Below are 26447 nucleotides of genomic sequence, written 5' to 3' on the forward strand. Positions count from 1 at the left end.
GAAAACTTGGACCACTGGCTGTAGATGTATCAACTGATGAGCTTGTAAAAATGCTGCTTTCAAAGCAGGATACAGAATAAATCCTCTGAGATACGGTGACTGTCCAAAAGATTGAACAGAGAAGACAGGACATAAATTTTTTAATGTTTCCAAAGGATAATGTGCTGAAAAACTAACTTTAGGTCTGTCAATTTAGTGCTTACCCAGGGCAAAATCTTAGGAAAGCAAAAGAGGATGTGTTCAATAAAGAATTAAGGGTGAACAGCATAATTAATACCAGACAACATGGCTTAATGCAAGATTAAAGTTTATATATGTAGGAGTTGCATTTATGGTGGAATTTCTAGTGTGACAAAATGTTCATTTGTTAAAAGAGCAGAGTTTTGCAAGGCCATATGACTTTTTCATATGAAAATAAAGAACTACTTAAATGTCAAAGTCTAGATAAGAAAATTGAGAATTTGCTAGAGAGACTTCAAAAGAAAATACTAAATGGGAATAATCTTTCAAAAATAACATTTCTGTTAGGGTTTTCTTACCCAAATGTAGTTCAAGGGAGTTCATGGATTGGGAGGGAAGGCAAGAGAAATTGGTGGTAAAGACAGTGCTTGGCACTAGCTGAATGAAAGATAAAGATAGCTCCTAGAGAGAGGTCCAGGCAGCAGGAAAAGTTGGCTTGCCTTCTTTTAATTAAAGAGCTAAGTGCAAAGATCAAACAGCTAGGAACAGGGAATGGGGGCTCAAAGTGAAATACAAAAAATGATTTAATGTTGGCAAGAAATAAACCCACTCTTTTTAATGAGAGCAGATCAGAGAGAGTTCAGATGAAATCCCTAGAACAGTTTGAAATTTGGAAAGTCTTTAATGAGAGACTGGAGAAGCTTAGGTGGATTTTTTCATTTCAAGCTTCCATTTCTACCCAGTAACAGTCACAGTAAAAGCTCCCACCTTTAATAACAGTGTCAGCATCTGCTGAGGGGCTGCCCATGGCTGCTACAGCATCTAGAGTTTTCTGTATTTCAACTTGTGCCCTTGTCCTGCTGTTGGGCACCTGAATACATGCTCTTCACTCCCCCCTTCCCAATATTTACTCACATGTATGAGATTCCTCTGAGCCTTATATTCTCAGCACAACAGTCACAGCTCTCTCAGTCTGTTGTCATATCAAAGATGCTCCTGTCCCTTCACCACCTTCATGCCCCTTGGCTGGACTCAGTCCAGTATGTCCATGTCTTTCTCCTACTGGGGAGCCAAGCACTGGACCCAGCACAAATAGGGGACATAGAGAGGAATCAAGAAAACATATTGGTCAGTCAGGAATGAAAGAGAAACGATTGCAAAAGAATAAATGTTACATTGAAGCAGGAAATAGCAATAGTATTGTTTTCATTTTTAATTCCAGAGGATATAGCAGGAGAACCTGTTGAAGCAGACAGAAGTACTAAGGAAGAACCCCTGGATTACAAGAAAAAGGGAATGACTGAAGGCAATGAGGAAGAATACTTAAGAGAGGGAGTGGAATGGATTTCTGCCTGATAGTTTGTATTGCAGGAACAAAAGCAGAGAAAACAAGTATCTGGAATGAGTCAATGTGAAGGAGCCATTAGAATCATGGAATGGTTTGGGTTGGAAGAGACCCTAAAGATCATCAGTTCCAAACACTTGCCATGGGCAGGGACACCTGCCATTAGACCAGCTTGCCAGAGCCCCAAAGATTGTGATGGGGAGCAGAGTCATGGCATGGGCCATATCCAGCTCATGGAATTGATAAAGACACCTTGTCATATCATTTCACAAGAATTTCTATTCTTTTGCATAAAGCAGAAGAGCCAGCATAGCCTGGGTGTTGAGAACTGCTTGAAAGAGCCTGGTGGTTAAAATGTTCTCCAAGACAGGAGACAGGGATTTGGATTTCTTGATGCAGAGGCATGAATTGAGCATGGATGAGTACCATAAAATGTAAACTATGTATTAACTCCCTTTCTAGTAGCTTATAATAGTCTGCCTTAGTGTCTGAGTAGTGGGGCACATACCACAAAAAAAAAAAAGTACAGTTACACCAAATCTCATTGCATCAAAGGCTTTATGTAAATCTGGAATATTTTCAAAATAAAAGCTGAACAAAACCTGTAAACTGAATGAAGCAGTACAAATTATGCACATTAAGATAAAGAAGAGTCTCAGGAACAGGAATCTCTGTAATTTACCAAGTAAATATTAAGAAAATTAATTAACTGTTTTATGGAACTTGGTAAATTTGTACTAGGAGTCAGGAAGGTTTTTTTAAAAGTAGGGAGAGATAAACCATTGGAATAACTTTTAAGTATATAAGAGAGAATCAGTCTTGTAAGTCCTTAAATAAATACTACATTTCTTCAGAGGAAGGTAGTTTCTAATTTAGGCAGACCATAAAATCTAAACATAGGACTCTTGCTGTCAAGTTCTATTGGAATTCAGATAGCTGATCATAATGGTTTAGTCAGTTTGTTAAAATGAATTTTACTCAGCAATGAAAAAGCAAGGTTTCCTCTTGCAGCTTCCAGACCAACAATACTCCCTGCTGGAAGGTTTTTTTGAAATAACAAGGAGATTACCAGTGCAAATTATATTGTGACAACAAAAAATTAGAAAACAAAACAAAAACCCTAAACCCTCCATTTACTGTTATGAAGTAATAAAATCTGGTTTTTTACAGCAGCACACAGATAGTTTGGTTTGTGTAAATTGTAACTAGAGGAACTATATGAGTTTGAAAACCTTTATCAAAGGTTTACTCTAACAAGTAGATAGAAAAGATGCCCAACTATCAGCTCCTAACTCTCAACAAATCTGAAGCTGTTTTCTCAGTCTACCACCAGTTTATTTCATTATAATGCCTTTAAAGAGATGTCATAACAGCCCTCTGCTCTCAAACTTACAGGGTATGTGTGTTTGGAGATACTGGAAGCTTTCCAAAAGGATAAGAACTGCTTTTTCCAGACATCCTGCTAACATCAATTTGTGGATGGATGTAACTTCTTATCATCTCCATTGCAGGGCCTGGCTGTCAAAGACACTTCCTGGGCCACTGTTCATATAGATTTGTTTGTTCTGTTCAGAAAGATAGCAGAGGGAAAATTCAGATATTCCTCCATTAAAAGGGCTGGAATAGTTAATGTCTGAAATAGTTTGTAGACAGCATTTCAAATAAGAGATTGAAAGACTGGATAAGGGGAAGCACTTTGAAGACTGTGATCAAGTTTCATCTTTGAAGACAGCCAAAAGAAAGCAAAAAAATGTAATGGAAGAGGTTACTCAAGGTGACCTGCCATCACTGTTCCTGAATGTGAAAGCAGCAGGTTAATAAGAAGTTCTTTTTCTTTGGATACAGAAACATAGCAACACTGAATTTCAACTTGTTGGGGACAATAGTAACTTCCCTTCCCACTCAGCCTTTAGATTCACTACTTCAAAAAGACCACCTACAAGTGTGAGCCCCATATATATATATATATGCATGTATACATTGCCCATTCTGCAGATATTTAGCCCCAGCCCTAATATATATACATATATATATAATATATATAAAGGAGGCTGGGTGAGGGATTTCTTGGAGAGAGAGGTATATTTAATTTTTAAAGAAGAGTCCAATGGCACAGCCAAATACCACTTGCAATGCAGTAGCACTATGTAGGTATGGAAAAGCCTTCCCAAGGAATTTTCCCAGAAATTTCTACCAAAAAATAAGACTGAACCAGAAAATATTGCCAAGATCTCCAGCATTTCCTATGAACAGCAGCTAGCTAGCAGTATGAGAGATTTGAGTAATTCTTTGAGCCAAAGACAACTAGGGAGTGTCCCTCAGGGGAAAGGTAACATTGCAACATCCGTGATACAAAAAAACCTTCAGGTGACTCATCATGAAGTGTCCATGCTGCAAAGGTGATGGAAAAATATCATGGTATGCCTGCATGCTGAAGAAAATTCCTCAGGAGACCTTTAACTTGGCCTAAGACATACTGGCAAATGTTTGAGACACTTTTTCTTCTCTGTGTGGCTCATTAATGTGTACTACTGACCCTTCTTTTACATTAGAAGTATCTTGGTCATGTAGCTGACTTTTAGAAAGCACTAAAATGTTGTCATCTGTCTCAGAGAATGGGAGACAAAAATTAAATTCCACTGGACTAGAGGGACAAAGAAAAGCAGGAAACTAATGTTGGAGTAGTGTTTCCCACTCCTGTAACAGAAGTTACCATGGTAAAACAGGCAAAGAGAAAAGACACTACATCGTATCACAAAAGATGTGGAGAGATCAAATACATTTCAGTATTTTTTCAAGCTTTATTTCTTTCTTTCATGTGTTGTATTTTTCTAAGAACTTACTTAAAAGATACTGTCTACAATGCACATTTTTCTTCTTGAGTGTCTGCTGTTGAATACAACAGTAAAATAATTTCACAAAACTTCCACCAAAAAAACCAAAAAAACAAACAAACCAGAAAACAGACAAACAAACAAAACCCCAGCAACATTTCTCCTTCCCTTCCCAAAAGAAAACTCTACCTGCTTTTTTAGATTGTCTGTGAAAGTTTTTTCTAGGTATAGACCAGCAAGTAAACACAGACATCACTGCAGTTTTTGCAGTCACTTATGTCTTCTTTTCCAGGGATCATGAAGACTGGGATAATTACATTCTCCAAGAGGCAAAACAATTTATGAAAAAAAAATTACATATATTCTTATTAAAAATTTAATAGGACTTCCATAATCAGCTGTTTCAAATGTGTATGCATGAATAATGATAGCTAACCAGACTCTGCAGATTGCTCATGAAGAGGTTGTGCAGCTGAAGTCAGGCTAAGAAAAGAACCACAATAAAGAGCAGTTTCTTGGAGCTTTTATGAGGTCATTTGGCCTAGGCCAGATAAAAGTGAAAATACCCTGCAACAAGAGGGAGAAAACAGAATTAAAATTTATCTTTTACAGAAAAACAAAATTCAAAGTCAACTACTCAGGGATTAAGTCCACTGAAAAATAAAGTCTTCCTTTTCTTCCAACAGGTTTTAGCTTTAATTATGCAAAGTCTTCATGAAGGGATTTCTATCTTTTTGTAAATTAAATTCACAAAATGTACTAATTATCTGCAGACATATTAATAACTCTTTGAACAATATATTAACAACTCTTTGAACAATACATTAACATAGCAGGCTGAAATGTGTTTTTAGAACAACAGTAAAACAAGGCTTAAAAATACACCCATCCATATGTCTTGTACAGTTCATATGTAAATACATTATTGGTATTGTAAATATGGTGAAAAACAACTAAGGATCCAATGTATTGAACTCCTTCAGCTGTCCACAGATTATAAAACCTAGTAGAACTGTGGACCGCAAAAAATAGGAATTTCTGCGCCTGCAGGGAATTGCCTTTATCTACACATTGTCATTTCTTCAGTGAATTCGAGTATATTTTTAATAATAATTTTACTTCTCATAAAACTGAAAAGACAATTCATGGGAAGCCAACAATATTATTTAGATACCATTCTTCAGAATAAATCCCTGCTGCAAAAATTTTAACATAACTGTTGGGAGTAGCAAATGATGAAGAAAGTCACATTAAAATATCTAGATGACTTCAATGCCATCATCCATTCTTCTTACTTGCAATACACATTCTGTGATTCTTTATAAAAATCATGTTTCAGATTAGGTATGTGCCATTGCATGGCCCCCAAATACAGAGTTGGAATGCATTTATGTTAAGATCCCTTCTCATATTGTTTTGAAATTAAACTACATAAGTTGTCATAATGAAATGTCAAATTAATACTGTCCTAAAAAGAACATTATTCTTACCTTGATCTTTCTTTATTACAAGTAGGCTGACTCCTGGATTAAAGAAAAAAAAATGCATTAGTACAGTACAATGTGTGATACAATTACTTATTTATGCCAGGAATTATGATTATCTAGTTGTGTGGAGATTTCTTGATTATTTGAAGCCCTTTTGAAGCTCCACTTAAAATAACAAACAAACCCTTCTGCAAGATATCAGTCATAGCAAGAAACATCTTTGATTAGAACTCTAAATAAATAGCAGGATGTATTAACTCAAGAGATAAACATATCATGCTTCTGTTTGGAAAAAAAATAAAATCTAGAAGTATTTCAAATATCTTCAGATACTTCAATCCTTAACCTCACACAATTTGAAAGAGTGAGAAGTTTCTTCTGTTCCTGCCCATATCACCATTATTCTCATTTAGGATGAGATTCTCAAAGCAAAGAATGATAAAGCTCAAGATCAAGGCAGGTAAAACACATCTGCATGTGATGTTTTACCAGAGGTAAATCACTAAATTTAGCTATGGCCTGCCTGAACCTATTCATCAGAGGTCCCTTTATTGATGCTGCTACTTCTGCGAAGTAGTTTCTATATTTTTTTGTCAGGAAGGACAAGCATGTTACTCTCAGTAAAAAGAAAAAACCCAGCAAATAAGAAAACAACCAGTTTTAGGAAAGAAATTAGACTGTACATAGGCTAACCAAGTAAAAGCTAAGTTAGAAAATCACATTATTCATTTAAACAAATGCAACCATTACAAACTGCATTCTGGAACCTTCTTACACAAATATTCTTTTCACAATATTCCCATGTTAAGTAAAAGCTTTTTCTTTGTTTCTGGAAACCAGTATTTTTAGTGCAACTTGATCCTTCTGAAAATATATTAAAGATGGATTGTTTACAGAAACCTGTGGTATGCATGATGGCCTTGTGACTTCAGGGGACTTTGAGCTGTGGCTCTTTTTGCTGTGCAACAGTAAACTTCATGACTTGTTCCCTCTTCAACTGGTCACAAATAGCATAAATCAAGTGCTGGTTCAGACTGAAAAGAAACTTTCCCATGGGTCATGCTGCAAGAACTAAACAAAATGCAAACCCACAAACCATGTTTATTTAAAATAGTTTTATCTGTAAATCATGTTTCCTCAAAACAAATTTATCCAGCATCTTATTGAGTTCCTGTTCTGCACATGGGAAAGGAAAAGAATGGGGTTTCCTGTCCCACTGCACCTGTGTATTCAGGGCATAGTTGCTTTCCATAGCAAATATCTAGAATTATGCATCCACTGAAAGAGCAAGAGTCAGCATTTGAGGGAGCATTTCTCATTCTTATGCATCACTCTGGATATAATGGAAACAGGAGACAGGAAGATGCAATATGTCACTTTGGCTTCTGGATTCTGAGTTTGCTATGGCTCAGAGAGTTTCAACAAGACAACTAGTATTTCATTAAAGAAGGGCAGACCTATAAATTTCATATGTTCACAATGTGACCACTCCCCATTTACAGAATAAACAAAAGGGTACTTGACAGTGCTCCATTTTCATGCAAAAGAATAACAAGATCTCTGTTACAGGTTTGCCATGCGCTAACTTTTGTCTCGGCAAATCCCTACACACTTGGATATGGCAAATCTCACAGGGCAGTGAATAACAAAATGTTCAACTGTTTTAAAGTTATCCTTTTGTAACAACAAAAATGTTTTTACTGGTCACTTGTGCCCTAACAGTGAACAAATGTGTGTCTCAGTTCTACGTCCCAGATGAGTCCTGACTAAATTAGGAAGAAATTCTTTACTGTGAGGGTGGTGTGGATGCCCCATCCCTGGAAGTGCTCAAGGCCAAGTTGGCTGGAGCTTTGAGCAGCCTGGTCTCATGGAAGGTGTCCCTGCCCATGGCAGGGGGATTGGAACTAGAGGATCTTTATGGTCCCTTCCAACCCAAAGCATTCTGTGATTCCATCATATGATTTTATTTATTAAACTTCGGTATTGAAAGGAGAATGGTTATTTTCTTGTCTTCCTGTCCAAGAAGGTTTATCCTTATGTGAAAGGCAGTGCAAAGGGCATTAATGCTTTCTGGATAGCATACAGCAAGACTCAGGGCTTTCTCAAGGGTGCAGTATCTCACAGATAGAACTTCATTATGTTGTTTTCCCATTAAAAAAAGGAAACTACATAGCCACCCAGAGAGTGCCCTGACATTTATAATAAAAAAGGCAGAAAAAATTACATTAGTGAAGATCTTTCTTGATATAAAAGCTTATAAATATTTCTAATAAAACACAAAATGTCTGGAGGGCATTTGAATTAATGAAAACTCATTTCCTATTGCTTAGGGGACAATGCAACTGCTCTACTGCCCTCTGCCCAGACATACACAATATAGTCAGCCTCCTCCCCTTTTCTCCATGTCTTCTGTGATATCCATGTCCCTTTCTGAATCCCCTATCCCCAGGAAATCAGGGCAGAGCTGCAGCTGCTCTGGAGCTGTGCCCATGCTGATCTGCCAGAGGGCTGCAGTCAAACAATGCAAAGAATGCACCACCCCTCAGAGTGGGCACTGTTTTATGATGTCTCCTATGCTAGTCACTGCTTTTCACAAAACACAGAGAAATTTAATTATCTCTGAGACTTATAATCCCTTTCAAATTTGGCTAAGATTGGCCAGCAGCTGGAAAACCTTATTACATGCAGACAGACAGTGTGATCGTACAAACTTCATTTCTTTAGGAAACCAGGCAAATAGAACAAACAGTGAAAAATAAAGTAGGTACAACAGCAATAGAGCACAACATTCAGTTTCTGTAAAGTGTGAAGTCCTTGTTAATGTAAAGAGTTCAAACAGGAAAAAAAAAACAAGGGGGAAAGAGAACAAATATTTCCTCTTTGGTGCCACTGCACAGATGGAATAGGCTTAAAAATTACCTTCAGGTCTTTACTTTGGGAACCTGTTTAACTTCTTCTAATCTTAGTGTATAGTCTGACCTCTTTCAGTTAACTCCCTTGTAATGTAAAATGCCAGGCTGCAGACTTGTAAGCCCTACCTGGAGTTCAGCTCTTTTTGTTTAAAATCCCAAAGGAAAGGAGAAGAATCTTGGTATAATCAAAGACACTAAGATTCCTGCCTCCAGCCTACCTCTTGAGAGATTATTTTTCTTTCTTCTACTTGTTACCAATACTCATTTTTTAATTCCTATCCATTATGACATATTCTTTCATAGTTTAATTTTTTCCTGCTCTATTTAGTTTCAAGTCTCACATTATAACATAAAGGAAAAATAGATCTAGCATTACCCAGCAGAAGGCAGGTTACTTGGGAGTCATTAAGTAAATAACAGAGTAGGAGATTTATCACTTCTATACACAGGGTTTTATTGCATTAGTGTTGATGCATTCTTTGAATATATATATATAAAACCACCCCCCACATGGATTGGCTGCATTCATCACAGAGTGATCTGTTGTTAAAAATGTGCCTGGGCAGAGCACACTCATTTGGTGGTACCAACACCCACCCTATGAAAGAGGGCATGTGCATCTGGCTAAAGGCAAACCCCTGCCGCTTCTTACCTCAACAGAGTTTCAACCTAATTGAAAATTCTGTTATGGGTAACACATATAATTTCACTTTTTTTTTACACTAAGAAATGCAATTCTAAACAACAATCACATTATTGTCTCATTAGGACAGCTGAAAAAATGAATGGATGTTTAACAGATTATGGTCAAGATATCTACATAGAATCCTTAAAAATATTGATTTTAAATCAAATGTAGTTTGATTTAGCCTTCATTGTCATAATTTTATATAGGTAAAATTGAATAGTATATATGGAAATATATATACAGATAGATAGACACAGATACAGATATAGGATTTTCTCCCTCCAACTTCAATATCTTATTAAAATATATTTACAGCATATCCAAGCATCTTTCATTTAAAGACTTTAAAAAATTCCCTAATGATTTCCATATCCTTGTTGTGAAATTATGACAGTACCTTGGATGTAGCTCCTTGCATTGAGCACCTTGCCCACAAGTTCTGCTGGAAGAGCAGCTGCTCCTCCCTCCTCCCATTTGAAAAGCTTATATTTTAGACAGAATTTCTTCTTGAAAGGTGTTGAGGACAGCCAGTCAGGGCTGTAAGTTCTGTCAGGCAGGCTAAACACACACAGGCACACAATAATGTCCGGAGAAAAATTCAGTGTTTAAGCAATCTAATTGATTCTACATTCTGTACCAAAAAACTTACCAAGGTGCCATTATTGAGGTAGTCCAGTATATCCAGGGTGGCAGATGTCATCAGGCTGTGCTTTGTTCTGGAGTCGGTCCAGGAATGCATTATTTACCCTTAAAGTACAACAAAAAATTAATAATGACTGAAGGCAGCTGAGAAGTTCACAAACTATTGAAATTAAACATTCTGTGAGTGGCCTTCCCTTCCCATCTGTTCAGTGCCCATCTTCCTGTATTTTTCAAGCCTGTGCTGCATAACTATGGATGGGCATGAGATCAGGTGGATTTAATTTTCATTTCATCATCCTTATCCTGGGATCAGCCTGTTGTGATTAAAAAGGCACACCTTGGCTGCTGTACATAATGCACCAAAATTCTCCATAGAAGATGACCTGTGTACCACCATCCATCTTTCTAGGGAGGTTACCTATTTTGACAATTCACTTTGGGTAATCTTTCAGCCTTCAATGCACAAGAAAAGTCTCTAGAAGTACTGATTTCCTAATAAAAACGGAAAAAACCCACTTAAGCTTAATACTAATAGAGGCAATTTATGCAGCTGACAACTTCCTCTACCATCCAGCTCTGAAATTCCAGCATTTTCCTGCACTGCTCTATCAATCTGAAAGCATGAACAAATACAGACACAGTTTTCCTCAATCTGTTTTAAATATTTTCACAATGGGAGCATTCAGCATGGGGAAGAGAAGTCTCTGGAGTGACCTCACAGCAACCTTTCAGTACCTAAAAGGGCTACAAGAGAGATGGAGAGGATTTTTATAAGGGCATGTGGTAAGGGGCAAGGGAGAAGGGCTTTAGACTGAAAGGGGGTAGATTTGGATCAGATATTAGGAAAAAAATTATTCACTCTGAGGGTGCTAAGGCACTGGCACAGGTTGCCCAGAGAGGTTATGGATGTCCCATCCCTGGCAGTGTTCCAGGCCAGGTTGGATGGGGCTCTGAGCATCCTGGTCGAGTGGAAGGCATCCCTGCCCATGGCAGGGGCTGGAACTAGATGGTCTTTAAGGTCCCTTCCAACCCAAATCATTCAATGATTCTTTGGAAAAGTGTTTCTTTTTCCTTTGGATTACTGCTTAGGAATGACACACATGCTTAGACATGACTAAGTTGTTTTAGTGTTTTACATTGATGCTGATAAGAATGAGATAAAAAGCAAAATACTGGGTTGTTTCTGTCTAGGGATATGAGATGGACTGAATCAAAAATCCTTCATTAACTTCTATGGGTAATTATTTCAATGTCTTTGCTAGAGGAAAAAAAATGAAAGCAGTCTGAAGAGTGGTTGCCTACAGAAGTTTGTTTTTTTTTTTTTTAATATTTCCATAATGATTTTAAAAAAAGGAAACAAATGGTGTTTTTACTTTTGAACCTGAGCATTGTTTCTTTTTACCAGCAGAAAACAAAGCTGAGAATAAAGCTGTGCTACAGGATAGTGAAAAGCCAGTTAAGTGACAGAAGTGGAAGATGAGAGCTGTTGAGCACAGAGAGGTCACAGCAGTGGGGCACAACCTGGGGGCACAAAGAATGCAGCTGCAGAAGGTGTTGCTGCACTGCAGGTTCCATCTGAACCGATACCAAACCCCAGGTTTAGCTCTGGCTGCAAACCTCAGAGACACTCAACCCCAAGATGGGGCATAGAACATTCTAAAATAAATAAAAAAATACAGCTATAAAAACAAAAATACATAAATACCTAGGCTCACATAAAGATACACAGATAAAGTGTGTAGCTGAAGCTACTGCACTAGTAGTCATCCATGAAACAATTAATAATTTCTGTATCTACTGTATCCTATGCTGATAGAATAAATAAAGAGAGAAAGGCTCTCTGGGTCATACTGCATAGAGTGAGCAGTTGTAATGATGGATATCAGTGGCCCATTTAAAAGCAATGCAAAACCAGAGATGAGGTCAGGGATCCTCATTGCAACAGTCCTCTAAAGCATGAGTGCCTGCAATTTTGAGACCCTTTCCAGGCGGGAATTCAATTTGAGTGTATTCTGCATTTTTTGCATCATACCTCCTCTGTTCATTTCTAAGTTCTCTTGTCCTGGTTTCCTCTTCCTGCTTTTGTTTTAATGCCATTAATTCAGCCTGGCAATGATAAAAGTGAAAAACAAACAAACAAACAAACAAACAAACAAACTTTTAATTAACATGCTGCAAATCCTATTAATTCCACATGATGGTAACCTCAGTTAGTCAGAACTTCTCTCAGCAGCATTTTACTTATGTGACAGCATTATGTTAAAAACTGAATGGGTTTTTCTGTTCAGCATGTGGATGATTTTTTGTTTGTGCCTTAAAAAGTGGGAAGTTATAGGATTCAGAAATTAACAGTCCCATATTTAAGGGGGTATGCTGGACATCAGTCTGCTTTCCCTTGTCTCAAAACACAGATTTTAATTTCCCAGTGCTCCCAAGGGGGACAACAGCCAAAGTCAGGAGCAGATACAGCTGCCACACCCACAGGGCAAGAAGGAGACAAGTCCTTCACCTCCTGCCTCTACAGAGGGCAAGCAGAAGGTGAGATCTGGGGTATGTGATGTGGTGTGTCCCTCCAGCTCACTGGGGCTCCCTCAGGCTGAGAAGGGAAAACCAGCCTTATGTAGTACTAAGGTATATAAACAGCATCAAAGGGAATTCTTTTCTGACGAGAGTTTGCTTATGCAATTTTAGCCAGAACTGTGAAAAAAACATGGTTGATATAACTCTAGTCTGTATGTGTGCTTGTTTGCCCAGCTCCTTCTGTCTGCAACACACCCAAGAAGTTGCAGATTTTCTGCAAAGGAGATTTGGCTTGCAGGGCAAGGGGGAAGGCATAGGAACTGACCCATCTTTCATATTTTCCATAGCAACTGCACAGCAGTAGGAATAGAAACTAAAATAAAATGATGTGGTTAGATAAAAGCTTCAATAACTGTATGGAACCACAAGATTATTTTTTTTTAAATCAATTTAAGTGGAACATTAAGTAAAAAGTATGCAATAAATGTATGGAGAAAATCAATAACTGAGAATGTGTTGTGTATCAATATTTGTCTAGCCCTAAAAGAAGAAACAGGATTAAGAAATAAAAAAGCCAACCTCAATTTTCACTATTTTAAATAACTATTCAACCTGAAAATTAAAACTCAGTATCTGACTTTCCAATATGCCGACTCCTCTCTTGGAGTAATGTTCTGAAATATATTGTGTGTATATGATGTGGTGTTCAAAGTGTACTGAAAATTTCTAAATCAAGCAATACATACTAAAACCTGCTCTGAAGAAAAAAGGGAACTGACAATACCTACACGTTTTATAGTTACACTGTGCTAGGAGGTACACACCAGACAGAATTCACAATTACTTTAATAAATATTGGTCTGAAGTAGAAGCGAGCCAACATATAGCCAAGGGACAATTACTGGAGCCCCTAAAATACATATTATTTACAGTAGGTTTGTAGGTAGTGCATTACTCTGCACAATAGGCAGCAGCAACTGTGAGGGCAAAGAGACCTTGGAACCACAGAGCAAAGAGAAGTCTGAGAACAGCCAACACCTCCTTAGCAACCCATGGAAACTGCTGAATAGTCTACAAGCCCCTTAAACCAAATCCACGAATTAGGGGCATGCTAATTTACATCTGTAGTTATTTCCTCTTTGGAAGAGAAAACTCCTTGTACTTTCACAGTCACACCTGGAGCCTGGTGGTAACTTTGCTCAGTGACATCACCTTTGGTAGATGAACTTCATGTGGATATGGTACCCAAATCAGTACCTGAGGAACTGAATGTTTCAGGCAATGCATGATGTCTACACAGAATATGGAGTTCAAAGTCGCAGTTACGGAATGCCTGCTTTTTAGACAATTCAAAACTCTTTAGTTAGGTAATCAGCAAGGGCACAGAGAGGTATATTATAATTTAGAGCAAATCTGAGCATTTCCACATCCCCATTTGAAAAAGCAGGGCCCGTGGCCCTTAATTCTCTAGAAAGAGACAATTCAGAGAGATCATCCTTAATTTCTCAGTAAGACGACTTTTGCCTGCAAGGGAGTAAAGTGGTTTCCTAAGCCTATGAAATTGGTTGCCATGGTCAAAAAACACTCTGCACAATTATTCAAATGGAGAGGTGAAAAGGAGCTCATTTTCCAGATGCAAATAGCCTTGAACTCAGAAGATAATTGTCCTGTCCCTGTTCAAATTTTACAGCTTGACTCATCTCTCTCACAATATTTGAAAACAGTGACTGAATCACTTTTGCTAAGAGAAGCTCTGTGCATAGGCTACAAGTAATCAATGTATTTAATTGGTTTCACAGCATGCAAAAATGATACAATATGCAAACTGTTAATGTATAATTACCTTCCTCCGTTGTTCTTGCTTCATTTCCTCTAATCGTCTGTTTTCATCCTCACGAAGAGCTTGCTTATAAGCATGGCTTCTTTTCTATTGTTCAGCAGAAAATAAAAATATATTGCTGTGGTGAGAGCAGGGCCAAACTCCCAAACCTTATACTCAAATTGTTATATGGGTAATTAACAAACACAAATGGTCGAATGATTCCAGTTACTTAAGAAACAGATAAGTCTCAAGACTAGAATTTAAACAAGAAGTGGCCTAAAGCCTCTCAGTCATTCAGTTTAGTGGAATGTCCACCTGTGCATCACACCCAGGTGGGCACAGCAAGTGCTATTCTGAGTCCTAGTGACAACCATAAAGATATCCTGAGCAGACAGAAAACACAGTCAGGATATGTGACAGTGAGATGGGGTATTCTGGGAAGAAAAAAAGTAGTGAAAATATTAACAAGATAAAAAAACAGAATGCAGGCCTTGAAACAGAGGGGAACACAGGATTTTTTGTGGAGGTAGGGCAACAGGAGAGATCAAACCTGCTATTATTTGTGAGGCATCAAGAAAATTGAGAATCTGGACTTCACATAATGAAAAATGTAATAACTTTGCAATAGGTTTTCATTACAATAATGAGCCCTGGTCTTTCACAAGTTGTAATTCTTTGCAAAAAGACAACCTACAATTAGGGTCTTAGAGGATCCTTAGGATATTATACACTGGAACTTCTACAGTAAAGTCTTTGAGCAAGGACATAGTGTAGCACATTAAAAAATGAGCCAGTATAATTTAATACAAGAATTGTGCAGATTTGACTTTAGTGAGGAATTTGTTACAGGTCTACAGAATATTCCCAAAACTTGACATATACGTGCAGAATGACACCATTGAAACAACAGGCACATAATTTGCTAAAAAGACTGAATACAGAGGGCAATTATTAACAGCTCAATTTTGAGTGGAAGAAGTTGCTACATGTGTCCAGGGAGACTCATTCTGGGTCCAATATTATTCATTACCCTACATAATGGCTTGGAGAACTGTGTGGAGAGTATGTTAATCAAGCTGAAGACAATAAAAATCTACACAGGATTGGTCACACTTTGAAAGACAGGATTAAAATTAATTATGAGCTTGATTAAACTAGCAGGCCCAAAAAGTCATCAATCAGAGAGTCACTCAAAAGAAGTCAAATTTGTTCATGGATCTGAAGTAACATTTGGCAAGGATAGTTGAGCTAAGTGTGCTAAATTAATATCACTATCCAAGAAATTATGTGAGGGAAAAAACTTTGATATGGATCACATTGTCCCAGACTGTATTCACACAAGATTTTCAAATTTTAAAAAATCACACACATGTATGTGTATTCCCCCTTTTAGCATGCATGTTAGGCACATCCTAAGCTTATCATACTTCACTATTTCAAATACATTGAAAGTGAATCTCTTAATTACTCCAGATGAAGGACACATTCAAGGTAACGTCCAAAACAACATCCTAGTTTTCCTACTGGTTTAGCATTTTGGTCATATGCCAAGTTTATCTAGGTAAGAATTCACAAGTTGCATTCTTTGGGTTGCTGGCTCAGAGGCTGTGTCTATGCCTATGGACCCAACCTCATCCAAGCTGGTGTTGGGAAGGCTTTGCTAACTGCATTGCTGTGTCACAAACAAGTGATTATTTAATTCACAAAGCTACAGAAATGCAGCCACACAAAAAACAAGTGTAATGTCAGCTAGTACTAAAGAACAGAGCAGATAAATGAAGTATTTTGTCTGCTTGGACACCAGCAGAGTGAAAGATGAACTATGGGATGTAACAACTTTCTGAGAAACCTGTCAAAACATGGAATCACAAAGGCAGGTGAAGCAGAAGACCAAGGCTAAAAGTAGGACCTGTACAACTTAAAAAGTTCAGTGCTCCTTTAGCCATCCACCCAATTCTGCATGGATATGAAGACAGCACACCAAAATGCTGAAATCCAAGTCAGTTGTGGGGACAAGCTCGCTTGTCTTCACAGTTCAATGCTCACACCATACAAAGGCTGCAGAGCTAGGCCTTTCCTACCAAAGAGAAAACTCCCCACTGTTTGGAGTGTTAAATGCTTCATGAGGGAGGTAGAAGTGATTTCAAGACATCTTTTCCCCCTTTCCATATCCCTTCATCTTGGTTGTTAATCCAGAACAACAAAATACACTCTAAAAGCCACTCTCCTGCAATTGACCTTCTGTCCAGCAGTGCTGGGCAGAAATTGGCACTTTCTAGCTATATATCTGTCCACATTTGCTGAAATGTCTTTAGACTTTTCAGATACAAGATATCTTGAAGAATTAAAGGGTAATGGAACTATTTTCAGTATCACCTTCCCTTTTCACACAATGAAAACCAGGAAGAGATACGAGAGCAAGACAGATGTGTCATGTATCCTGTTGGCAGCAATTTCTATGAAGGGAGGATTTTTTCCTATTTCTAAGGCATCTGAGGAAATATGGAGGCAAATCTTCCCTTCCCTTCCCTTCCCTTCCCTTCCCTTCCCTTCCCTTCCCTTCCCTTCCCTTCCCTTCCCTTCCCTTCCCTTCCCTTCCCTTCCCTTCCCTTCCCTTCCCTTCCCTTCCCTTCCCTTCCCTTCCCTTCCCTTCCCTTCCCTTCCCTTCCCTTCCCTTCCCTTCCCTTCCCTTCCCTTCCCTTCCCTTCCCTTCCCTTCCCTTCCCTTCCCCAACAGCTGGTGCTCAAGGCTGTATGCAAGAGAGGGCTGCCCAGTGCTGAGCTGCTTCCAGTGCTAATTTCTGTTTGCTTGGCTCCCTGTTCTCTGTCCTTCCTCAAATACAAACCTCCCTACAGGAGAAATACTTCTCTCTCAGGGTTAATATGCTTCAATGAAACTTTTTACATTAGTAGGAAAGCTTGGTTTAGACATGAAGAGACTAATTGTATGTGAAAAAGCCTCTTAGAGTCAATTAGAATAATGAAATTGAAGCAATACTTTATCTATTTCCTAATTACACTGATACTTACCAGACTAGTTCAAACTGGGACAAAGACCCCAAGCAGTGTACAGAATCACTTTTAGGATGCCTTGAGAAACAAGCTTCTCTTTTGACTGGATTTTTAATGCTGTAAAGCATCTGCTGACATGAACTAATTGATATTTCATAAAAGCTTGCCACCAGTGGATGGGTACAGGGCATACTTAAGATTCTAATCTAACCTTAGAATATAAATCTAGAGCTCATTTATCAGAAAGAGATCTGTGAGCAGTCCTCTACTATGTAGAATTCCCTTCCAGTGTGGAAGAGACAAGGTAGGCAGTCTCATTCACCCAGACAGGCTCCTTGGTGCTCACTGAGTTATGTCCCAGCAATTAAGCTCAATTAGGATATTCTAACACTACACTATTGACAGCACCTGGAAAGCTGATAGCAAATACAGCACACACTATGGTTTTGCTTACCCATGCTGTAGATTCTGGGCCAGGATTAGCAATCTGACAGGAATCACTCTTTGGCAAACCCACGTCCAATCTGTTCAGTAATTCATTGGTTTTGCTATGAAGAAATTCAATCCAAATAGAATTGTTAGTGCCTCCATAAAAATAAACACAGCTTTTTATTCCACCCTTGGAATCCAGCCTAGACATTTTAGCATGTGTCTGCTGAAAAACATCACAGGTAGAAAAAAAAAAGGTTATGGAAACAGACAAATGACACAGAGGATACAGAACCCATACTGTGGATAAGACATTTGCTGGGATGATTTTTTAACCAAACAATTATGGTCATTTGCATATTTGGGGTGTACAGTGGCTATGATTTCCTCACTGTAAAGCTCCTATAAAGCAGACTCACATACCACTGGACTTCATGAGGATGCAACTGCTTCTCTGAATTGTTGTAAATCCTTCTATGAGATCTATAAATCTCAGCAAAGTACTTTAAAAGATTATTTTCAGGAATTTTCCTTCACAGTTAATACAATGCAGCCTTCCAATAGATTATTTTGTCAAGCAGAAAGGTTTTCAAGCATTTTGTACCGTTGAAAAAAAATGCTTGTCTTCAGTTAATGCACATTTTCATTTCTTACTCTGGAAAGGGCAATTTTCTTTTTCCAGCTGCATGCCTAACAAACCCAGAATTTTAAACTAGCATCACTTTGCTCACAGTTTCGACCAAGTAGAACTAAACCAGGTCACAAAAACAAAGAATGGGAATTTGTGTGCTCTGGTGAGGAATCAGTTTCTTAACCTGCACTCCCAGGCACGTATATTGAAGACTTCTCTCACTCAAAGGAACACAGCTAGAGGAAAGAGGCAATTTCATTTCTGTGTACAGCTTTGGGAAACATGAAAGCACTGAAGTGAGAGAAAAAAGGAGTGCTTCAAGAGATACTGAACGCAAAGATTTACTCTTCTCACAGGGCAAACAGCTAACGCTATATGGGAGAAGATGCCAAAACCAAAGACTGAAACTTAGAGAAAAAGCCTTGGCTGCTGAGGAGTGATTCTGATTAACAGCTGAAACAGACCAAGAGTGTTTTTGTATTTCACTCCATGATCTAAAACTGAGAGTAAATACTTTATTGGTAAAATGTCCTTCTGGCCAGTAAGGAGTGATATACTGGGAAGTTGGGAAAAAGAACAAGAAACCACAAGTTCTTCTCTGCTACTCTACACAATACAGAACCGTGTTACCACTTCAGGCACAAAGTACTTGCTTAAGTTCTAGCAAGTCAGGCTTTTAGTCTCACCATTCCCAGTTCACTCCCTTCCCTCTATTATCTAGGTACTTAATAGACCTCAGACAATGCACAAGAAAGAATGAACCAGATGAAACACTGTTTTCCCTGATCTACAAAGTACCTGTATATAAAGGTTGAACAAATTAATAGTCTTCTTATACAAATGTTAAGCACTCAAATTTTTTCCATGAAAGACAAGTGATTAAGTGGTAAGATTGCACAGAATAATTTTGGGAACAGGAAGATTTAAATTGCAGATTTTTTGTTTCTCTACCCATGCTAAAACTGATCAAATAACTATTTCTACACAAGGAAGACTAAGAAATCCTACAAAAAATCTGGAGTATATCTGAGAAAGTTGAAGCTCTGTGAAAAAATATATGGCAACTTTGTGCTATACCTAGATGTCCTAATTCATTATTGATGGCAAGAGAATGACATGGAGTATGTGGAATTTCTCGTTATTTGCATAAAGTGTGGTGGAGGCCATTGAATTTCCCAGATCAGGACATTGACAGGTGAAAAGCTTACTCAGTTTTAGTATTAGAAAAGACAATTACGTGAGTGGAAGCAAATAAAGTTCCTCAGCAAGACTGTGCAATGCCTTTAAACAGAGAAACACCTGACTTCACTAAATGAATACATTAATAAAGTGTTCATATTACAAGAAAGGAACTCAGACTTCTGATTTTTCTCATGAAAGACCAGTCAGATCTTATATATGTTAATCTGTTGTGTGTCATCTCTATGGAAACCCAGGAATGCACCTAGGGTTGCCAGACAATGTCTGAATGGTATTTTTTATAATGCTAAACCTGCAGTCATAACAATGCAGAGAATAGCTCAAACCAGGATGCACAGAAAGCGAGAATTCAGGGAGATGACTATTCAATTAATGTTCTGGAAAGCAGTATCTCCAGAAGGAAATCAGAATATCAGTACATAGTCAGACAGCTGGAGCAACATCTCATTCACTTGCTAAAACTTCAAGGGCTAATAAAAAATGCTAAAATGTGCTCCTTTAACCTTAGCAACATTAAGGAAAGAAGAGCATGAGATGAATAAATTGATTTGAATACAGCAGAAATCTGCTACCCTTCAAACACAGCTAGGCAAAAGGTGATCAAAATTTAGACCAACCAAGAAAGCACTCTCCTAAATAGGCTGCTAACCTGAGTTCTGACTATTCTGAAGCATCAGTCTGAAGAGGAGAGAACCACTGATACTCTGGCTAAGGTGGAGTGATCTTATGAGGGTATTTGGTCTTGGTAGCCCAGTCTCCCATTACACCATTGGGAAAAAACCTTTTGCTCTGCTAATTAAAACAGCTTCCTCCCATACTAGTGTGTTTAATAGCACCAAGCACTTCTCTTAGCATGGGAACTCAACATCAATAGCACAGTAACTGGAATAGTTTTGACCAGTCTCAAACAGCACTTTCACAAGTAACTCCTGGCTTCTGTCCAGGAATATCAACCACACCCCTCAACAGGCATTTTGGATGCTACCACACCATTTTGGGAGGTAAAAAAGTTTTCTAGCAATGGAAAGGGGCATTCTCAGACCTGTTGGCCTCACAAGAGACAGTGATTGACAGTGTTTAATTTGTCAGTACAGATGCAGAGGTGGGGGAGTGAAGCACAAAACTGGATTTGAGGTCTGAATAACTCTTAAGAGTTGCCACGGCAAAATACTAACTCTGCTGCCAGGATCATTGAGAAATGTGCTAGAAATGGTGCATGACAGTGGAAATCATTCCATGCTGCAGATGGTCTCTGTGGGGCCTTGGATATATGGCTTCACATTCTAAAGCTACTCTTCAGACAGAGTCCTTTTTTAAAAGCTGCTATGAAAAAACATTTATTTGAAGATCAACAAGTACATGCAAAGTGCAGAACCACAAATTTGCTAGGTGTTCCACTCATAATGGTGTAATTCAGGCAGCCTCTACTCACAAGATACTTGTGAGCCCACATGCATTTCTTACTGCTTGGGACTAAATGCTGCCCACATTCCCAGTAGGATGAGATGAGGTGATGGTTACAAAAGCCAGAGCGAGCCAAGGCTCCTCTGGCCCGTGCAGGAGTTCACATGCTCCAACAGGATCACCAGCTCTGACAGCTGAGAAGCAGAAAGCTCCACAGCTGACTCCAGAATGCAACTGCAAAAGATCTGAAGACCCACAATGATCTCATTGCAAGATCCAAGGTCTATAATACTTTGCAGAGTAAGGTCTTCAATTTAGTGTGTGATTTGCTATTAACTACTGTCACATCTACAAGGATAACAAAAATCTTGAAAAGGATTCATCCTTAGGGACATGAATGAGGATATGGACTCAGGACTCAGTATTTTTCTTCCATCCAGGAAGCACAGCACCCCTTGCTAAGCTTTTAATTTGACACTGTATTCCTCTCAGAAGAGAGAGAAAATATTTTTTCTGCCTACAAATAAATTTCCCAGCTTTAAGTCTGTTTTACAGACTAACATTAAAAATGCATTAATTAAAAAACGTCTTCTTGCAGTCTTTTTTATTCTTCCCAATGGAACCAGTGGCATTTAATTATTTTGCTTTAATTGATGAATATTGAAATGCCAGTATACCAAAAAATACACTGACTTTTACACCAGCAATTTTTTTTTTATTTGGATTAAAAAAAAAAATAAGGCAGCATAATACTTGTGCATTTATCATAAATCTATTTATTTCCCTTGACAATTTGTAAAATATAATGGCCAATTCTTACTACTACTGAAAACAAGACAGCTCATGAACTTCTTTCTCAAGTTTTCTCAAGCTGCAGGATCTCCACCGTTACAATCCTGCTCTAATGAACATCCACAGGTATGCTAAAAGTTATCCAAAAATAGTAATAAAAAATGAAAATAAAGAGCCCCAAAGTAGGTGAATCATCATAGTCATTGCAAAGACAAGACAACTTGAGTAGTCACTAAGACCACAGAAGAAGAAGTTAGTGCTGAATGACATGGAGTCACCAGCTTCCAAATTAATTGCTGGTAAACAATGCTAAAGTGACATTTCACTATTTTCTTTCAATTCAGCTGGAAAACTAAGAACCATGCATAATACATATATAATGTTACTTTTACACATCTACCCAGAAGTTTCATGATAATTTTTAAAAACAGCAGGACTCACCCTCTCAGAAAAGAAAACAATCCAACAACAAAAAAACTCAACCCTAAATTTCATTTAAGACATTTTTTTTTGCAGCACCAGCAAGTATACCTACAACTTGTCCCCACTCCAACATACTTAATTGGCTAAGCATAACAACTTCCTCAACTTTTGCAGAAGTTAAGTTCAGAGGCCTAACCTTACAAAGACCTACCCAGAAGAAATGCTGCCCTTCATTCCAGTAAGGTCGATGATGGTTGTGTTTTCACTAATGCCCTTGTTCCTTCCTCATTGAGAGCTCTGCCTTGTAGAATTACCATCTGCATCTTGGTCAGGCATTTGCTGTGACCACAAGGTAGGCTGCCTGGTACTGGGGCCACTGGCCTAACAAAATCAAATGTTAAAATTTTAAATAAATAAATTTTAACATTTAAATAAATGTTAAAATGTTAAAATAAAGAAGCTCTCCAAAACTTTCTTGGTTGGAAGATGGAGAAACAGACTCCAAATGTGTACAGTAGCAACATGGTAAGCTTAATACAGTATTCACAGACTTCACTGACAGCAATGCAAGATCATAGTACAGATGATTTGGACAAACCTAATGATCGTTACCAAACATCACTATCTTTGGCAAGAAGGATTTCTTGTCTGCAAGTTCTTGAGCATCTGTTCCTGAGTTTGAGGATAAGGAAAAAAAAAGTGGCACTAGTTCATCTTAGGTATAAGGCTTCTAGAAATTGTTATAATAAGTTGTTTAAAGAAAAGTAAAAAAGCAACTTTCTCAGCAGAATTATTTTCGTCATTTCCTACCAACACTCAAAACTAATTTATCCTCTCAACTCACTTACTTTTTTGTTTCCGTGACTGGATGAAATAACACAGCTTAGCTTTTCATTCCTCCCACCAAGTCATCCAGTATTCCTGGATGTTATTTTAGATGTAAGCTTCATTTATTATCTGAAGTAATAAGCATAAATCCAGTTTTAAGGAAAATGCAGTTTTGTATAAGTCTATTGCATTCCATTCTGTGTGCTCCATCTGCATGTGCAATCTGCTTCTATATTTTCAGCCAGCTTGCATGGGCAGATTAATGCGCACAATTAGAAAGCAACCTCACAGGCGCTCAATAAACTGCTTTCATTATTACACTCAAGAGAGTCCCTTTGGATGTCTATAAAAGCCTAGTTTTCTGCCTGTTAGCTAAATAATTGACAACGCTTAAAATAATCAGGAGCAAATGAACAAAACGAAGACAATTGTGGTGAAAAGAAGCAAACAAAGGATTCTCAAGGCTGCAAATGCTTTTTGTACTGCCCCTCTTTCATTCTCTTTAGCAATCTGTATTGAAAGTCTGGTCAGGTTTACACTTGCACTTCTGTGGGGAAAATTTGTTGCCAGCCTGCTGTTTGAACCACACATCATAGGGGACTGAAAACTGGCAAGGACACTAGCATTTATCCTGTAAAAATTGATAAATAAATAAAAATTCTGTTTTGATTCAGGTTTTATTCTCCTGCATTTTATGACTTTAGAGAAAACTGCTTTGGCAGGCAAGTGTATATCAGCTTGGTTTGGTGAACCTCCTGCATTGCGTTTGGAATATGCACTCAGAGACACTCTGGCAAATTCTGTTTCCAGCTCCAAATTCTGAGCAGAATATATTGTGTATGCACATGTACCCAAGCGCAGCAGTGCCAAGAATTTTTACAGGAGTACAACCTCCATGAAAACAGAGTAGCAAATGAATATGTAGCAAAGGGAAAGATGAAGTCACACAACAGTCATCACATACTATTAGAAAGTAACCCTATTTTTCAGACTGCTTTAAATAGGTAGATGGCTATTGGAAAAACACTGGACCCCATCCAACCCTACAATTTCTGGAAAGTCGAACACAAATATAATAAAAGCATTTAACTGGAGATCTGGGCTAAAACCACACAGTAAGACACCCTACAGTTCAGACACAGATTCGCACAGCCTGCACAGCAAGCCTCTGAAAACAGCCAGTCATGACATATCCATCCTCATTACTGTTTAAATGATAACTATGGTGTACTAACTACAGAGGGATGTCCTGTAAAGTCCTGTTTCCTTCCGGAAAGATGGGCACTCAGTTCTTCCCTTGCATGGATTAGCAATTGCAAAATAAGGACCGCATGAGCCTCTGTCACCTTCTAATGCATTCTGACAGAAACACAACTGGGCCAATAACGCAAAATGCATCCAGGATATCACAACTCAGAAGGAAGGACTCCCTGTCACGTGTAAGTTGTTCCTGGTAAAAAGTCAACACATACTCTCCATTTTCTAAATCTGGCATCTGCAGGGACAGAACCACAGCAACACTGTCACCAACAAATCCCTTATGTGCTTCTTCTCTGTTAGCACCAACTACAGTAATTCTGCTGTTCAGCAGCTTCTCCACCCCAAAGTCTGTTCCTGTGTGCTCTTAAGGCTTTTAATACACAACTACTTCAGGAGACACCTTGTGAGTTTTTCTGTTTTAGACACTGAACAAAGCCTGAGTCCACCCAGGTCAGAGGAGGGGCTGATCCTAAAATTGTGAGGTTTGCAGACTTTTTCATGGCAGTCTAGACTGCATTCTCACAAGACACAAACACATATTTAAGCAGCTGTGGTAACAGATACAGCTGACTCTCAAGGACCTGTTGTACACAAAGAAGCTAACAAGGATTTAAAGAGAAAGAAAATAACTATACTCTGTAGACAGCACACAAGGTTACAGACAATGTTTCTTTAGCACTCACTTCGTGTTAGACCCTTTGAAAGGGGATTTCAGTGAGAAGTTGTTGTTTTTAATAGTGGCAGGAATTTAATCAGAAAAATTAAATTCTGGTGCAACAGCATACTTTATTGTCAGAACATGTTAATGGCATGAAAATCTTAAGTGCCTTTCCTTATCAAATAGAAGTGGCACTTGATGTAGGAGAGGTACTGATTGGGCTGTACCCCTTGGAGACTGATACATCTGGAGGTGGTGATCAATTTTAAAAGGTTTCCCAGTTAATGAGACTGCTGGTAGGCATTGATCTCCTCAGGAAAATTGTGATGTTGCAGCTACAGATCTTACAGAGAATAGACTAGCAAGGGAGCTTATCTTTTGAAATGGCTCTATAGGCCATGACTTTACAGAGGTCACTGCTTTATATGCAGCACATGACCTTCCTTCCCCCCATTCCCAGCAAGCAGAGGAGATCAAAATACTCCAGCAGAGACAGTGAGGAAAGGGGCACAACCTCATATTTGTTCTCTTTGCCTCTAGACGAAGGGTCTTAGAGAAGGGAAGTAATGAGTCACTCAATTTTGCATGGTAGGCAAAAGCACATTTCTAAATACCAAGCACTTCTATGTGAACATGTAGCTAATAACCAGCAGTACTTCAGTGGAGTTTCTTCACAAAATCTGAAATGTCACACAGAAGCCTTTCATTACTCTTGGATGCTGCGCTCCTTAATGCCAACACCTCTCAGCAGTGCATCCTCAACAAGCTCCAGTGCTACACCCTCTCCTCCCTGTGCCCGCCCACTAGAGAATTCCCTAGACAGGGAAGGCACTAGTGTCCCTGTGTCTGCTGAGGAATATACTCTGTGCAGGTAGCTCAGTGTCCAGCTGCTCTGGGGGGCTGGAGCCTGAGCCCCAGGAAAAGGATCATGAACTGCCAACCTTTTGCATCACATGTACATGTTTTTAAATAGCACCAGGGACGGTGACTCAACCACTTCCCTGGGCAGACTGTTCTGATACTTGGCTACCCTTTTGGTGAGGGAATTTTTCACTTGTGCCATTTAACTGTTCTCCTGTGTTTCACAGGGTTTGGGCCTGCTTTTGCAAAACCAAATTTAGTTTTAATGAAAAAAGCACTCAAGAGAAAAATTCATTTCACCCTGAGCAAAAAAAGGTATAGACAGGGAAGGTGAAGGAAAGGAAGAGATATGTGTCATTCATAACTGAATATACGTTAAGATAAAAAATCAGATTAAATGGGAAGACAGGAACCCTGACAACCCTCTGAGGAAAAGCAAGGCCCATAACTGAGGACTTTGCACTGCAAAGATCTGATGTGTCTGTTGTTGATTTAGGCTCAAAGAGATATCTAGTCTGTC

At 38.5% G+C, this 26447-nt stretch overlaps 1 protein-coding gene across 2 annotated transcripts in view; it reads right to left on the reverse strand.

The window, feature by feature from the left end:
• Nucleotides 1-4284: 4284 nt before the first annotated feature.
• EPSTI1 (epithelial stromal interaction 1) overlaps nucleotides 4285-26447 on the reverse strand; it is a 46234-nt gene continuing 24071 nt past the window's right edge. Inside the window, exons 7-12 of one of the 2 annotated variants that reach the window (XM_079301915.1) lie at nucleotides 17896-17989; nucleotides 14452-14535; nucleotides 12121-12194; nucleotides 10096-10193; nucleotides 5850-5882; nucleotides 4285-4926 (exon numbers count right to left, since the gene is read on the reverse strand). In XM_079301915.1, coding sequence (XP_079158041.1) covers nucleotides 10106-10193; nucleotides 12121-12194; nucleotides 14452-14535; nucleotides 17896-17989 — 340 coding nt within the window. In that variant the 3' untranslated portion in view covers nucleotides 4285-4926; nucleotides 5850-5882; nucleotides 10096-10105. The remainder of the gene's footprint in view (nucleotides 4927-5849; nucleotides 5883-10095; nucleotides 10194-12120; nucleotides 12195-14451; nucleotides 14536-17895; nucleotides 17990-26447) is intronic. The other variant, XM_079301916.1, reaches the window with a different exon arrangement.

Source organism: Erithacus rubecula (assembly GCF_903797595.1).
Source record: "Erithacus rubecula genome assembly, chromosome: 1".
NCBI lineage: Eukaryota > Metazoa > Chordata > Aves > Passeriformes > Muscicapidae > Erithacus > Erithacus rubecula.